At 37.9% G+C, this 16,226-nt stretch overlaps 1 protein-coding gene across 1 annotated transcript in view; it reads left to right on the top strand.

Annotated features, from left to right (window-relative positions):
- The window catches only part of plch1 (phospholipase C, eta 1), an 81,972-nt gene extending 66,884 nt beyond the window's left edge, over positions 1 to 15,088 (top strand). The window contains exons 13-24 of the mRNA XM_037677565.1: positions 525 to 619; positions 5,441 to 5,538; positions 5,634 to 5,813; positions 7,863 to 7,970; positions 8,857 to 8,981; positions 9,150 to 9,234; positions 10,282 to 10,428; positions 12,637 to 12,716; positions 12,868 to 12,927; positions 13,786 to 14,179; positions 14,596 to 14,623; positions 15,013 to 15,088. Coding sequence (XP_037533493.1) covers positions 525 to 619; positions 5,441 to 5,538; positions 5,634 to 5,813; positions 7,863 to 7,970; positions 8,857 to 8,981; positions 9,150 to 9,234; positions 10,282 to 10,428; positions 12,637 to 12,716; positions 12,868 to 12,927; positions 13,786 to 14,179; positions 14,596 to 14,606 — 1,383 coding nt within the window. The 3' untranslated portion in view covers positions 14,607 to 14,623; positions 15,013 to 15,088. The remainder of the gene's footprint in view (positions 1 to 524; positions 620 to 5,440; positions 5,539 to 5,633; positions 5,814 to 7,862; positions 7,971 to 8,856; positions 8,982 to 9,149; positions 9,235 to 10,281; positions 10,429 to 12,636; positions 12,717 to 12,867; positions 12,928 to 13,785; positions 14,180 to 14,595; positions 14,624 to 15,012) is intronic.
- Positions 15,089 to 16,226: the final 1,138 nt, after the last annotated feature.

Genomic DNA, 16,226 nt, shown 5'->3' with positions numbered 1-16,226 from the left:
TATAATTCACCCTCCTACGTTTGTGTGCGTGGTTGTGTGTGTGTGTGTGTGTATTAGGTATAAAAAAGTGAGGAATGCACTGTAAGCAGCTTAAACCCTGTAATTACTAAAACTTCATCCACTTCGCAGCTGCAACTTAGCTCTAATAAGAATTGAGCTTAAAAACAAGAAAGCGACGCTCCCAATTTAACACAATCTTGCGTGTATAGTGTTTATATATGTATATATTTATATGTATATGTGGGTGTTTCATATACTACCCCTCAAACGCCCACATTCACGTACAAGCACACACATAAACATATACTACAAGGCAACTCTATGATTGAACCTCTCCACACAGAAACCTCTGGCTCCTGAAGATTTGTTGTGTTTGGAGTGAGGAGGCGGCATCACAAACAATATGTTGTGTATATAGCACAGTTTCCAGGAAAGTTTCCTTGAGGCGAAGATATGAGGACAGGAAACACCACTGTGCTCTTTGACTTGTGTATTTGTTAATTGTGTTCTCTCTCTTTCCCCAGAGGCACTCCAGATCTAGGCTGTCGTGCCAAAGCGTGGAGAAGGAGGAAGAGGTTCAGGAGAGGTCCGGGAGGGAGGCCGGAGGACAGTTCAACAGGTGACCTTTACACAACAACACAGACCGTCACTGACAGCTGACAGGCTTGATGTCTGCCTGAGCACAAAACAATCCAAGCCTTCGGTGGTGCTGTGAAACCACTTAAACCCCTCCGGCTCTTGTATAACGTGTGCATAATGTGTGTGTGTATGTGAGAGAGAGAGAGAGAGAGGGAGAGGGAGAGGTGGAAGAATGAGGTCAAAGGTCAGAGCAGAAACTACCAGAAAAGGAAAAGATTGTTTCTGCTCGTTTAACTAAAAGCTGTATTCTGCCAGATGATCGTGTTGGATCACAATTATATTTTCATGTCTGTTCTAAAATCATTTTTACAGCTGGAAGTAAATTTCTGATCTTCTTTAAACACCAAGATCCTGGATAGATGAACACTGGACTGTGAACTCATCGTTGGGGTTAAGTTACAGTCAAAGACTGACGTTTTAATCAATCAAGGTTTAAGGTTCCTTACTGTCATTCGCATCACATGTGGTACATGAGGTGGAAGGAAACTGTGTACGCAAGGTCCCAGTTACACTCAAAAAAATGCAAAAAATATAAAGTATATAAAAAAAAAAACAGTATAAGTATCTAAGATACACGCTAAACAATAATAATATAATATAATAAACAAAGTGCTTGCTCAATAATCCAGGTATCCAACAATTTTCAGTCAGGTCATCTGGACGGTTTCTTTTTTTTGTGCTGAAACGTTTCACCTTTCATCCAGAAGACTTCATCAGTCTGAGGAAACACAACACAAAACTGATTCTTCCCCCAAACAGCTTACTCCAAAGTGGAATAAACCAGTTATGTTGGTGCTAAGATGGTGTCTTTTGCACGCCCCCTCCTCCAGAGCTGGCTCTCTCCCTCGTCGACAGTCATGTCAAAATGGTTCAAAACCAACAAAGTCCATGCTCAATAATCCAGGTATACAATCCAACAATTTTCAGTCAGGTCATCTGGACAGTTTCCTTTTTTGTGCTGAAACGTTTCACCTTCCAACGTTTCAGCACAAAATAAGAAACTGTCCAGATGACCTGACTGAAAATTGTTGAATATAATATAATATAATATAATATAATATAATATAATTTAATATAATATAATATAATATAATATAATATAATGTAATATAATATAATGTAATATAATATGGTGTATTAAACAGCAGCCTGAACATGAGTCTATTGTGAGAAGATGGGTATGAATATAGCAGCTTAAGGTAAGAAATCGCCGCAGCTTCTCCTATTTTATTTGACCAAATATAGATGACAGAGCTTATTTTTACGCTAAAAGTTAATTTATTATAATTATAGGTACAGTAGTCCCTCGGTACTTTGCGGTTCGACTTTTGTGGACTCACTGTTTCGCAGTTTTTTACTGTAAGGTTGTAGACGACACATGATTGGCTGATTGATGGAAAGCGACCAACCAGAGCATTATGCTCTGTATCCCAGGCGCTGACTGGCTCAGTAACCGCTGCGCCCTTTTAGAGCATTTTTACAGTTTAGAACATTGCAAGAGTGTAGGAAGGGGTTATAAGACATCCCTCTCCCCGCACTCTGCTTCTATCCTGGTCCATAGCTTGGTCATTTCTCTAGCTGATTACTGCAACTCTCTCCTATTTGGTCTGCCGCAAAAATTACTCCATAAGTTTCAAATGGTTCAAAATTCAGCTGCCTGCATTGTTACCAAAACCCCCTCATTTCACCACATCACCCCAGTTTTACAGCAACTTCACTGGCTTCCAGTCACTTTCAGAATTCAATTTAAAAATCCTGTTGTACACATTCAAGGCCATTCATAACCTCACCCCTCCCTATCTGTCCGATCTCCTGCGCATTATCACCCATTCACGCTCCCTTCATTCTTCCTCTTCCATCCACCTCAACGTGCCTCTCGTCCGCCTCAGCACCATGAGCCTTTTCTCACTCTGCTCCTCAACTCTGGAACGCTCTTCCCCCAGACAGCCGTAATATTGACTCCCTTCAGACCTTCAAATCACAACTCAAAGCTTATCTGTTCAAGTTAGCCTTCTCACTTTGTTTGCTATTTTCTTCTTGGTTTAGTGTTTTTAAAGCCATTTTGTATTGTTTTATTTAGTGTTTTTAATGTTGTGAAGTGTCCTAGGGTGTCTTGAAAGGCGCTAACAAATAAAATGCATTATTACTATTATTAATAATATATATATATATATATATATATATATATATATATATATATATATATATAAATACTAAAATAAATACAAAAAATATTTGCAGTTACATTTCTGTTTACACATGAGTGTTTGTATTTCCGTTTGCAAACTTCACAACTCTTCTTTTTTGGTGGAATGTTTTTCTGTGTTTAGCATCTACATTTACCTCTAAGTTTTTTAAACTAACTCCCGCAGCCGAAAAGACAAAAGTGAATGATAACATTTTTGCCAGTGGCTGTGTGTGTGCATGTGTTTGTACTGTCAGTAAAATATCTCATCAACCACTGAACATATTTTAATGGAGCTTTTACAGAGTAATGGTTGGATGAACATCAACAGCTGATTAACATTTGGAGTAAACCATTTCAGGTTGAATGCTACAGCTAAAGGATTTTAGCCAACACAAAAATGGCTATGGCTCAGTTTACAGATACTAAGCTAACATTTAGTGTGGTAGTAGCTGACATCATTTACAACACATACTTTTAAGTCAGTGGTGGGCAGCCAATTTTTTAAAGCCAAATAAAGATATTTAAAACAATCCAAGGGCCACATAAAGAACTGTAAAATATGTTTTAGCACTAATAATCTGGAAGATCTTTTTCAGTTTTATTTTTGTTGTAGCATAGTTAGCATGCTTGTTAAAATGCTAAAAAAATATGTCTCCCCAATACTTTTGAGGGGTATAAGACATGTTTTCAGTAAGCTGGCTCTTGTGACAATATATTAGCTTAAATATGCCGAAAATAAATAAATAAATAAATAAATAAAATGTTTCCAGTAAAGTCCTGGGATCAAAACAAAACAATAATTTTAGCCTATCTTAATATAAATGTTTTTTTTTAATGTATTTGTCCAAGATGTTTAATTTAAACTTCCTTAATTTTAACTGTTAAAATGCAGGTTTTCATCAACAAATTTAAAAATGGTTTGCTTTTCAATTACAAATGTTGGGGCCCAAACGGGGATTGTCCACAAACCACTTTAGGCCCTCGGGCCATGTGTTGCCTACGTCTGCTCTAAGTGCTAACAGATCAGTCTAAGACATTTTTTTTTCCATTCAACCTTTATTTATACAGACTAGCCTCATTGAGCCACGGGGACTCATTTACAAGAGGGACCTGTATTATTGCGCAAGATTGAGCTTAAATATATTGTGAAAGTTTGACCAAAATGGCTACAGCTCTCCTTTTCAACTCAACTCAACTCAACTTTATTTGGTAAATTGATATCACAAAAAAGGAAAACCATATAAAATACTATTTTACAAATCAATAATTTAACATAAAAGGAATAGGCTGAAGCTAAGGCTTATACAGTACTTGCCTACCCTATTCATAGACTCAGCAGTCTACAATAATGAAAGATAACTGTTCATATACATACATATATAAGTACACATACACACATTTATACTTAAAATGCATTTTCTGAAGAAAAGATGATCTTGTCTGAAACAGGAGCACAAAAATCAATGAGCGACATGCATTCCTTCAAGGAATACTAGGCCTTTAATTTTTGCCTGTAGCCACTTAAACAACACAAAGTCAAATTCAAAGTTTCTTTATTTGTCATTCGCACCGCATGTGGTACATGTGGTGGAACAAAATTGTGTACACAGGGTGTATTCAACCATTTTGTGTCCAGGCAGGGTCCCAAACACTCAAATATTATAACAGTTGAACTTGAAATCCCATCCATTTTCTTTACCCGCTTGTTCCATTTTGGGTCACGGGGGTCGCTGGTGCCCATGTCCAGCAATCACTGTGCGAGGGGCGGGGTACACCCTGGACGGGTCGCAAGTCCATCACAGCGCCACATAGAGACAAACGAGACAAACAACCATTCACTCTCTCATTCACACCTAGGGACAATTTAGAGTTACCAATCAGCCTAACATGCATGTTTTTGGTCTGTGGGAGGAAACTGGAGTACTTAGAGCAAACCCACGCATGCACAGAGAGAACATGCAAACTCCTGTGGAAGTCCTATTGAATTAAAAAATATAGACAAGTAAAACATTGGATTGACTTAAAATTCAAATGAATATATTTTGTGTCTTTAATCTAAAAACTACATGTTCTATCATTTCTTTTGAGTGTTGTTGAAAAGTGAATCAAATTGAGCTAAATCTGCCACTTGGACAAAATGCAGCTCCATCCTTTTCCATACATTGTTTTCATCTTTCCGTCTGATTTCTGTGAGTATTTGGCAAACAAAGCCTGGATACCGGGCTTTGTTTTCCTCCCTTTAGATCTCCTGGTTCTCCCAATCCCTGCTTTGGTCACATATTCGATATATGCATCCTTTCAGGGATCGTCACACTACAGATTCCTGCAATGCCACCAACTATTTCATCTGCAACTGTGTGCCTGACATGTTGGTGTATATGTGCCTGAGTGTTGCTCTGGTCCCTCTTAAGCCTTTTGCCTTTGATGCTCCTTCCTGTGGATTGCAAGCTGCCTCTGATGGACAATCCTCTCCTTCCTGCCATGTTTTTTTTGTTGCTCCCCACTACAAATAGGTCAACGAGTGTGTGTGCAGATCGTATGTCTCATATTTGCCTGGTACATCTTTACGTGATCTCACTGTAGCTCCTGTGTCCTTTCTTGAAATTATCTCAGGGGTGGAAGAAAGAGGAAGACGATGAAACTGAGCAGGGATTTGTCCAACTTGGTGGTGTTCACCAATTCCTTAGCCTCTCAGGAGTGTTTAAACGAAGGTGAAACGCCCCAAACTGACGCACACAGGCACGGATATTCACTCAAGGGTATTGACTTACACCTAATCCTGTATTTTTTCTCCCCCCCCCCATAGGTACTCCAGGTGATGTTTTGTCGTTCAGCGAGACCAGAGCACAATCTCTGGTCAATCACAGGACCGAGCAGTTTCTTGCTTTTAACCAGAGGCAGCTGTCACGGATTTATCCCTCGGCCTATCGCATCGACTCGTCTAATTTTAACCCTCAGTTTTACTGGAACGTGGGCTGTCAGTTGGGTAAGACACGTTGGCCTGTCACTGAGGGCTCTTAATAAATACTCTGCCTCGATTTAGTAACAATCCACCTGTCAGATATTAAACACTTTCTGCACAGCGTTATCCTGACATTCACATGCCTTTCACATTTTTTTTCATTTAATGGCTTCTATATTTTGGACATTTGAGTTCTCAGTTTCTTCAGTGGGTAAAATACATGTGATTTCTAACATTTTTGAGTTAAATCAGACATGTTTTCACTGTGTGTGTGTGTGTGTGTTGAGGTGAAACATCTATACTCAGACTCACATTTTACAAACATGTATGTGTGGTTCAGTATTACTTTTCATCAAAACACCCAACATGCCAGTGGCAGGTAGCCCTGACCCAACAATTCATGAGGCAGCAAGCAAGTAAAAGTAAAGAAAAACTACAAAAAAGACAAAATCACTAGATACACTTTTTTCACTTCCGATCCGATACCGATCCGATACCGAGCCGAAACAGAAAAACAGTGCTGAATAAACAAAACTGTCTAAATCATGTCATCTGGACCCATTTCTGAAACAGGTCCAGATGACATGATTTTGCCATTTTTGTTGTGTATCTGGATGTTTGAGCTTACAAACCCAGTGCTGAATTAACTTAAAACATTGGGTTTTTTTTTTAAACGCAGACATGAAGGTACTGAATTACAAATTCATTGAAAACTCTGCACCAGAACTGCACACTTAAACACACCAAGAGCTCCTCAAGCTTGGTCAAACATGTAAAAACAGCACAACTTTAATTTGTTCATTCAGTACGCTAGCACGTGACGTCACTCAGAGCACAAAGCATAGAACTAGAGCGAATAGATCTGCCCAGTCATGGATCGGTTACATTGTCACCGATAGCCGATCCAGAAGTTTTTCGATATCGGTACAGATACCGATGTTGTTATCGGATCGGTGCATCTCTAAAAATCACCTCCCAAAGAAAGTGTAATGAGACGAGTAATGAAGGGGAAGTGATTACAAACTAAGATCAGGCCTCAAAGAAAAAGCAAGACAAAAAGATGAATGAGACAAATCTATAAAAACCGGATGAGAAGGTGAAGCTGAAGTGAGATCAAACATAGTACAAAATCTCATCGACCTCTTCACATATTCCAAGGTTCTTCATTGTCATTCGCATCACATGTGGTACATGAGGTGGAATGAAATTGTGTACTCAAGGTCCCATCTACACCCCAAAATAGCAAAACTATAAAGTATAAAAAGAAACAGTATACAAGGATTTAAGATATACTCTAAACACTAATAATGTAACCTAATACGGTGTATTGTTGTTTGGCTTAAATCTTAGATTCCAAATATAATTTATGGAAATTTAAAGTTTTCTGTGCATGTTTTGTTGTTTCAGCATAAAAAAATAAAAACATCTATAGCAAAGGTTTAAAAATCTGTTTTATTTTTACTTATTGTTTCAAGGTTTTATTCTTTTTCAGATTCTTGCTTCCTCTTGCTTGTACTTCTCTTGTGTCATCTGTCAATCTACTGTATTTTAGGGACAACAGAATCATTTTACCCTTTACGCAAAATTAGTTTTTGCCTTCCAGAGTTGACCGTTGTCGACTTTGAGGTGTGTTGAGAAACATCCTGCATGTTCTTCTCTTCAGCTAGTTTAGTCATGGAGATTTGCTTCAACAATTTACTTCAGTTAAAGTTATTTTTAATTCTTAAAATGCATCACAGCCTCCAAGTATCATGAGTACTATCATTCTCTGAAAGTTTGAGGAGGTTTAGTGCTTTTCTATCAATACATCTGTTCCTTCTTTCTCCAAACAAGCTGATCAAAAGCTACATTTCAACTTTACCTAGATTTTTCTTTTCCTTTGAAATGATCTGAGTCTGATTTGTTTCTGCTCATGATACAAAAATGCTTTCTTTCATTAGATGAAACCTGAGGGCAGTTTTTGGGAAAGTCTTACTTCAAAAGATTTTTTAAAACAGAAATCAGTGTGATCCCATTATTTTCATGGGCCAGTGTATGACTAATGTTTTTTCAATGATTTTAATGTCATTGTAGTGGCACTAAACTATCAGACCGAGGGGCGGATGATGCAGCTCAACAGATCCAAGTTTATGGTGAACGGGGGAATCGGTTACGTCCTGAAGCCACCTCCCATGTGTAAAGGTACACAACCTAACAGAAAACACAAACGGGCAAAAACACACGCTGATGTGGATATAAATCAATTCTAGTTGTTAGATCAATATATAAAAAAAAAAAGTTTAGAATGATATTGTAATGCATGAAAAAAAATTGCATTTTCAAAACATTTAAAGTTTCAAGAATGTGCAAAGAAAACAAAAAAAAAACAACAACAAATGTAACGATGTATTTTTAATACACTATATTTTTAATGCACTGTATTTTTTCTTGTTTGTTCCTATAGTATTGTTCTTGATTTTACATTTACCACACCAGTAGAGTGAGGCGGGGCGTCCGTTTTATTTATCAGCCATGATGCATATGTGCCTGTTTCTGTGGGGGTTTGTCTGTTTTTCCCACGAAACATTAGATGTAATTTCACAAAACTCACAGATAGCAATCATTAGATGACCATCTGCAATCCGTCTTATTATAAGATTTTTAAAATTCTTTTTGCACCCTTTTCATTCGACGTATTTTCTTTTTGATGAATTTTTTTTGTTTCTTTTAAATGAATGAATAAATCTACAACTGATTAGCTTTACCAGTCCAGTTCAACATGATCTCCACAGTCAGCTGGCCGTTGAAAACACAAAAAAGTCTGTATGCAAACAGATCACACAAGAGTTTTGTATAAATCTTTTTTGCATGCACGGTGATATGCATTCCATCAAGCAATGTCTTTTGCCCTTGATATTATATTAACACGCCTGCATGGTCAAGATGAGCAAACTGGCAAAATAAATAAACTAACAAGTATTTAGACTCAGTTTTGATGAAAAAGTTATGTGGATCTATGGCCTAGAAATTATATTAACTGACTAAATTAATTAAAGTTGCTGTTTTATTATTTTTTGGCACTCTCTAGGCTCCTTCAACCCATTCAGTGATGACCCACTTCCAGCTTACCCCAAGAAGCAGCTCATTCTCAAGATCATTAGTGGACAACAGCTGCCGAAACCACCAGACTCCATGTTGGGTGACCGTGGGGAGGTAAAACAACATAAAACACAAACAGTGTTCTTACATTCTCCAGCTGTCATTCTTTTCCACGTTTCCATGCACATCACCACCTTTATAGCTCAGAAATGTTCACGTTTGCTCACAGCACAAATAAAAATCAGCACCATGTTTTGATTCCCTCTTCTGCTCTTTTAACAGATTATTGATCCGTTTGTTGAAGTGGAGATCATCGGTTTGCCGGTCGACTGCTGCAAGGAACAGACGCGAGTTGTTGATGACAATGGTTAGAAACACGCACACACCAAAATAAACAGTTCACATGTTTTTATAGAACTTTATTAAGGCTTATTTGTGGAATATCCTAACAGGAGCTGATTATATAATTTTACTCACTATAAAAAACTGAATAATAACATACATCATGGTCATAAATCAGAGGGTTGTGGCGCAGTAGTAGGGCAGCCAACTTGGTACCAGAAAGTTGCAGGGTCAACTCCCCATCATGCCCACATTTTGTGGTGTCCTTGAGCAAGGCACCTATTCTCTAACTGTTCCCTGGGCACTTTTTTCAGCTGCTGCCTTCTTCAGGGGTCGCCACAATGAACTAACTCACATGAAGATTTGTCAATTGTTTTTACGCCGGATGTCCTTCCTGACCCAACCACAGACCACCAAGCTGCCACAGCCCTCTGGGTGGAGCAGAGAGCTGCCATCTAGGGTACCTGGCGGAGCAGATGATGGGGGTTAAGGGGCTTGCTCAAGGGTCCAGAGTGGGGCAAATGAGAGTGGAGGCAGGTGTGGGTGCTTCACCTTTCCCACCCACATTTTGATGTTGTTGGTCCGAGGAATCGAACTGGCGACCTTCAGATCACAGGTTCGCCTTTTCTAACCTCTGCGCCACCACTCCCCATTTGATGATGGGTTAAATGCAGTGCATACATTTTGTTATTGTATGGGAATTTACAATGATCACAATACACAGTACTTTTTTTTTGTTTGTTTTCATTCCAAATCTCAATGAAACAAGGTCACCGTTGCATTTACTGCATTTCCCTCTGGGCTGTGTGCACTGCAAGGATCAAAAGTCTGATGAATTAATTACGACGTCAAAGGAAGCAAAACGTAATGATTTGCTGGTGTGACCCTTAACATGTTGCTACAGATGAGGGTTAACTAGCAGGGGAGGACAAAATTCTCTTCTGGGAAATGTTTTTAGCCCTGGGAGCTCAATAGTATCATAGGATTAGATCATCAATCCCTGAAATACAGTAAATAAATTTGAAAAACAATAAATGTATTTAACATACTTCTGGTTTTTTTTTGCACTCAGGTTTTAATCCAGTATGGGAAGAGTCGCTGTCTTTTACACTTCACATGGCTGAGCTGGCACTTGTGCGTTTCCTAGTCTGGGACCATGATCCAATTGGACGAGACTTTATTGGTCAAAGGACTGTTGCCTTCAGTAGCCTGATGCCTGGTTTGTATAGAATTCTTGAAATTTCAGCTTTTTTTATTTATTTGAGTGATAAATCAAAGCATTTGAAATGGGGTTCTGTGGAAAGTTTATCAACAATTAATATCTTACTTGCTGTAAATAGCACTGAAGCACCTAAATTTGGATAAATAGAAATTATTTCTGATATGATTGCTGAGCAGTCTATGTCTAAACTGAAGGACAAAGTGAATTACTATGGGGTGCCATTTGTAAAGTTACACAGTCAAAAATGAACAGTAATAGTTTGGTTTATTTAGCCTTTCATAAGAAAAAAAAAATATTTTTTCGAAATCATATTTTCACCATGTCATTCATACATTTATAAATGCCATAATTCCAAACTAAGTATTTTATTTACAAGCTAAATATTTAGTTTACAAACTAAATATTTAACTTGCAAGATAAATATTTAGTGAGTGAACTAAATATTTAGGTGTGAATTCAATGTTTAATTTCCAACCTAATTTTTATTTCAAAAATAAACTTTTAATTTCCAAACTAAATATGTATTGTCCAAGCTAAATATTTAATTTCTGAACTAAACATTTTATTTCTAAGCTAAACATTTAATTTCTAAACTAAATATTTAATTTGCTAACTAAATATTTAGCTCAGACCTAAATATTTATTTTCCAAGCTAAACATTTAATTTCCAAAATACATATTTGATTTGCTAACTAAATATTTATCTTGTACCTAAATATTTAACTTTCAAGTTAAATATTTAGGTACAAGATAAATATTTAGTTAGCAAATTAAATATTTAGTTTAGAAATTAAATATTTAGCTTAGAAATTAAATGTTTAGTTCAGAAATTAAATATTTAGCTTGGACAATACATACTATAGTATTGGACAATACTAAATATTTAACTTTCAAGTTAAATATTTAGTTTGCAAATTAAATATTTAGCTTGGACATAAACATTTAGTTTGTAAACCAAATGTTTAGTGTTGTGTTAAATATTTAGCTTGCTAACCAAATATTTAACTAGCAAAATAAGTAATTAGTTTGTCAATGAAATATTTAGCTTGGAAATTAAATATTTAGTTTGGAACTATGACATTTATAAATGTATGAATAACATGGTGAAAATATGACTTTGAAAAATAAAACTATTTTTTTTTCTTATGGAAGGCTAAATAAACCAAACATATTGCAGTTATTTTTTGACTGTGTAACTTTACAAATGGCTCCCCATAAGTTACTGCCATCTTAAGTGGCTCCAATCTCAAATATTTCATCATTTTTCGATCAGACGTTGTGATATAAACCTTTACACTGTCGCCTGTTTTACCGTACACAGTTATTCTGAACAAAATGTGAACTTTCTAACCATAATTTTTTTTGGAAATAACCATGACATGTGAAATTGACATTGGAGTAAAATGTTATAAAATGATCTTTGCACAAACTGATGTGAAATTTGTGTTTTAGGAAAGTCAGTTATCCACTTTGGTCTTGGCCACCCTTGGACAAGTTCTATTACTCATCAATCATGTCAGAATTAAACTCTTTCTTCAAACTGAGCTTGTTCAAAAAGTAAAATATTAATTATCCATATATTTTCCACAAAAGCACACTTCAAAATATCTGAAATAATTTCTTCAACTATTTGATGCGTGTTTGAACAGTAATGTTAGACAGTGGATATGTAGTACTTGTGTTAACTAATTGGACCAGTTCTGGTAAAAGTGTTGCCATCATTTAACACAAATCCTCAGATTTATGCTTCAGTGCGTGATGTTGCTTCTGACTCAGACCGTGCAGTATCTTCAGGGCACATTCTGTGAATCATGATGTGACTGGTTTGTATCATAAAACAGTGGTTTGGGCGGATTATCTTACTTATATAATTGAGTTGACCCTAAACTCCTATAAGTCTGTCTCCTATAAGTCTAAAAGTATGTTACTTTTCTTCTTTTTTTTTTTGCCATCCTATTTGTTAAAAAAATAAATAAATTGTATGACTTTTTATAACTGTTTATTGTTGTTGCTGTTGTCCATTGTTGTCATCATTCTTTGTTGAAATCAGGTCTCTCTTGTAAATGAGTCCTCGAGGCTCAATAGGATTTACCTGTCTAAATAAAGGTTGAATGAAAAAAGTCCTAATGAGGCAGCATTACACAATCAACAGACTGATGGCAGCTTTCAACTCTAACTCTTTCCCCCATTATCTTTCAACAACAGGTTATAGACATGTTTACTTGGAGGGACTGACTGAAGCTTCCATCTTTGTGCACGTGTCAGTGCACGATGTTTACGGGAAGGTAAGTGCTCTAGCCCAAGTGTTTTTCTGTAGCGTTCAACCGTTAGACTCTTTTGTCAACAGAGAGTGTATTGTAGAGAAAAACAGAAAATGTGTTTCTCTCCATGCATCGTCAACTGAGGTTTTACTCCTTCCCTTCTTTGTCTCTCTAGTGGAGCCCTCTTGTCCTGAATCCCAGCTTTACCATTATGCACTTTTTAGGAGCTAACAAGGTATAACTGAGACTCTGGGCTCTCTGTTGTGCTGCATGACAAAGCAATGCATGCCAAAATGTGCAGTTTGTGACCAGTCATATTTTTCGGGACGTGTTTGTGGTTGACATGTAATCATACAGATTGTTCATAAAGAGTTTGACATTAACATTTTTACGTTCAATTTTATATTTTGCCAATATGTTAATTAAACTGGCAGCATGGTGGCTCAGTTGGTAGAACTGTTGCCTCTGAGCGAGAAGGTCGCTGGATCGAATCGAATCTGGGGGACCTTTCTGGGTGGAGTTTGCATGTTCTCTCCGTGCATGCGTGGGTTTTCTACGGGTACTCCAGTTTCCTCCCACAGACCAAAAACATGCATGTCAGGCTAATTGGTAACATTAAATTGCCATGAGGTGTGAGTGAGCGAGTAAATGGTTGTTTGTCTCTATGTGTTCCTGTGATGGACTGGAGACCTGTCCAGGGTGTACCCCGCCTCTCGCACAGTGACCGCTGGATATAGGCACCAGTGAACCCCGCAACCCGAAAAGGAAGAAGCGGGTAAAAGATAATGGATGGATGGATGTTAACAAAATGGTTGGAATTGAAGCATGTAGGCAAAAAGGAACAACAGCTTCTTGGTCTTGTATGCTGTGCTGATTATACATAAGGAGTAAGAGTGCCATCTGTTGGTGCTGTTTTAAAAAGCATGCAGTTGTTTCCTTTGCTGCAAATTAGATTCAAGGCATTGAATGTGTTTCCATTGTTTCCATAATAATTAACCTTTTGGCTTCAAACCATCATCTGTGAAAAATTGTGTTCAGCATATCAGGTGTGCTGTTTCTCATTTTATGTTTGCATGGCTCTTTCTGTCCTCAGGGTAATCATCTGCGAGGTATTCGTGGTTTCTTCAGTCGCTCTTCCAAGTCCTCTGTGGACACAAACACCAGCGGTCTTCGAAAGCGCTCCATTAGCGACCACCTACTGCGCCGCACAGCCAGTGCCCCAGCGAAGGGACGGAAGAAGACAAAAATGACGTTGTCTGAGTCAGTAGCCTCAATTTCTGACCACAAGAATGGCACTGGTGCAGGAGCAGGAGCAGGAGCAGAGGGAGCATCAGGGAAGGAAGGATGGGTGGAGAACCCTCTCCAGCCTAGAGCGCCACTTATCCACAGGCCCATTTCCACGCCATTAGACAGACTTCTGCAAGGGCAGCTGTCCATCTGTTCTCCAGACAAGGAACAGCATGATGTGGGAGCAGATACTGTCATTAGTAAGATTTTTGTTTTTACTAATCCATGCCAAAGATTTAATTCTTTAAAAAAAAAAGTGTTTAACTCATGTCAGTGTTCGAAATTAAAAGTATTCATCATGCTATGTAACAACAATAGTTGGAACATTTCATTCACTTTGCTATATTATGTCATTAAAATTAAACTAAATGACACTTTTTTTTCAAGCAGAAGAATGAAAGTGGCATTTGAAGAAAAGAAAAAAACCCACAATGCAGCCTGAATTGTTTGTCATCTTAATGACTCTAAGCTGGTTTCTGATTTCTCTCTTTCTTCTGCTACAGCTTGTTGAAACTCATGCACAATAACCATGTGACGTAAAAGACAACAGCCTAATCTTCATAATACCTTAACATGCTTTTTCTGTCCCATCTTCATTTGTTGTTTTTCTTTATAGTTGAGAACTGACTAGGATATTTCTGCAGGTAATCTAAAAAAACTCCTGTCCAAAGGTTGCATTGCTTAAAGACATGAATATTGCATTCATCCAGTGTATTTTTTAAAGTGGTCTCTAAGATATATATTGATGTACCATTTGATTCCATTTGACCATGCCAGTTCCACTTGATCATCCTTTTCCTAATACAGTACTTGCAAACATAAATTTGTATTTGTTTTCAACCTTAACAGCCTCATTTCCCAGCTTCCCCTTCACAGTTGTTCTTGGTGATCCATTTGTCTGTGTATTGCTAATGCCTTGTGTTGAATGCCTTGTTAATTGTTGTCATTTGTTTATTGGCTTTAGTTATGAAACAAAAAACATTATTTTATCCATTGTTTCTTAATCTTTTTGTTGATTTGTTTGTGTCCCCAGGAGTATGCCAGTTCAACAAGCCCAGGTCTTCCTCTGTGGACCTTCTCTTTGAGTCATCGTTAACCACTGAATCAATCTCACCACCTTCAAAGACCAATAGAAGTAAAAAGTCTGGAGAGACTTCATACCCGCTGATTGCTGCTGGTGGAGTTAAAAAGGAAGACATCTATGTCAATTACCAGTCACCACTCATTACATCAAAGATCTCCTCTGCAGAAACAGAGAAAAAACACTCTATGTCGCTTTCAACAAACAGTCAGAGGACATCAGATAAACCAGAAACATCATCAAATAGTACAACGTTCACAGTTGCACTTTCAGTCTCCTCGTCCTCTTCTTCCTCCTCCTACATCCCCTCGTCTGCGGCACTTAATTCTCCTGTCAGGCAGAACAGTGGTCTAAAAAGTCCCAGCTCTCTGCATGATAGCACCATCTCTAGACTCATTGATGCCGTGTCTTTAGGCAATGAACAGGACACGTGTTGCTCAATTTCTGCTCTGATTGATCAGTTTGAAAGCACCGTTGACCAAAGTAATCTCACAATGCTATCACAAGATATCACCCAGTCCAGGTCATCAAACCTCAGGCCTACAACACCTAAAGCACTGGAAGATTTAAGGTCTCCTCTCAAGACCAGCGCAACATCATCTAAAAAGAACCCCCTGATGAGTCCCCAAAAGGTAAATCAAAAGACAAGTCATGTTACCAGTGAAATATGTTCACCCCTCCAAGTGTCCAGTGCTGATACATGTACACCAGCTTTCATCTCAAGCCCACAAACTGCAGAGCTTGAGGAGGTCTATACCATTCTGGACGAGGAGGTTCTGTTGCCTGTGTCAGTGTACAACCTGAAGAAGCAGACAGTTCTTATTCAAGCAGATACAACAGAGCGCTCACCTTCAAACAGTTTAGGGTCCTCTCCAGCAAAGGCAGTTCACAATTTAGGGAAAGGGCCATGCGTGGCATGGAATGATGTGAACAGAAATTGGGGTGAAATTGAAGATGCAGAAGAGAGGGTATATGAGGAAGTGAACGATCCCCCGACTGCATTACCTGAATGCAGAGAGCAAGGCACTTCTAAAAGTTCCATAAACTCCTCTTCCAATAATCCCTTAAAAAATTTCCTTCATTCAGTGAGAGGAGCATTTACAGAAGTGGAGCTAAATGTTGATGAGGATCCATTGGAAATAATAATGACTTTGCCTCATCATGGC

This window comes from Nematolebias whitei, chromosome 6 (genome assembly GCF_014905685.2).
Source record: "Nematolebias whitei isolate Nwh7 chromosome 6, NemWhi1, whole genome shotgun sequence".
NCBI classification, from domain to species: domain Eukaryota; kingdom Metazoa; phylum Chordata; class Actinopteri; order Cyprinodontiformes; family Rivulidae; genus Nematolebias; species Nematolebias whitei.
This window is presented reverse-complemented; position numbering and strand designations above follow the sequence as displayed.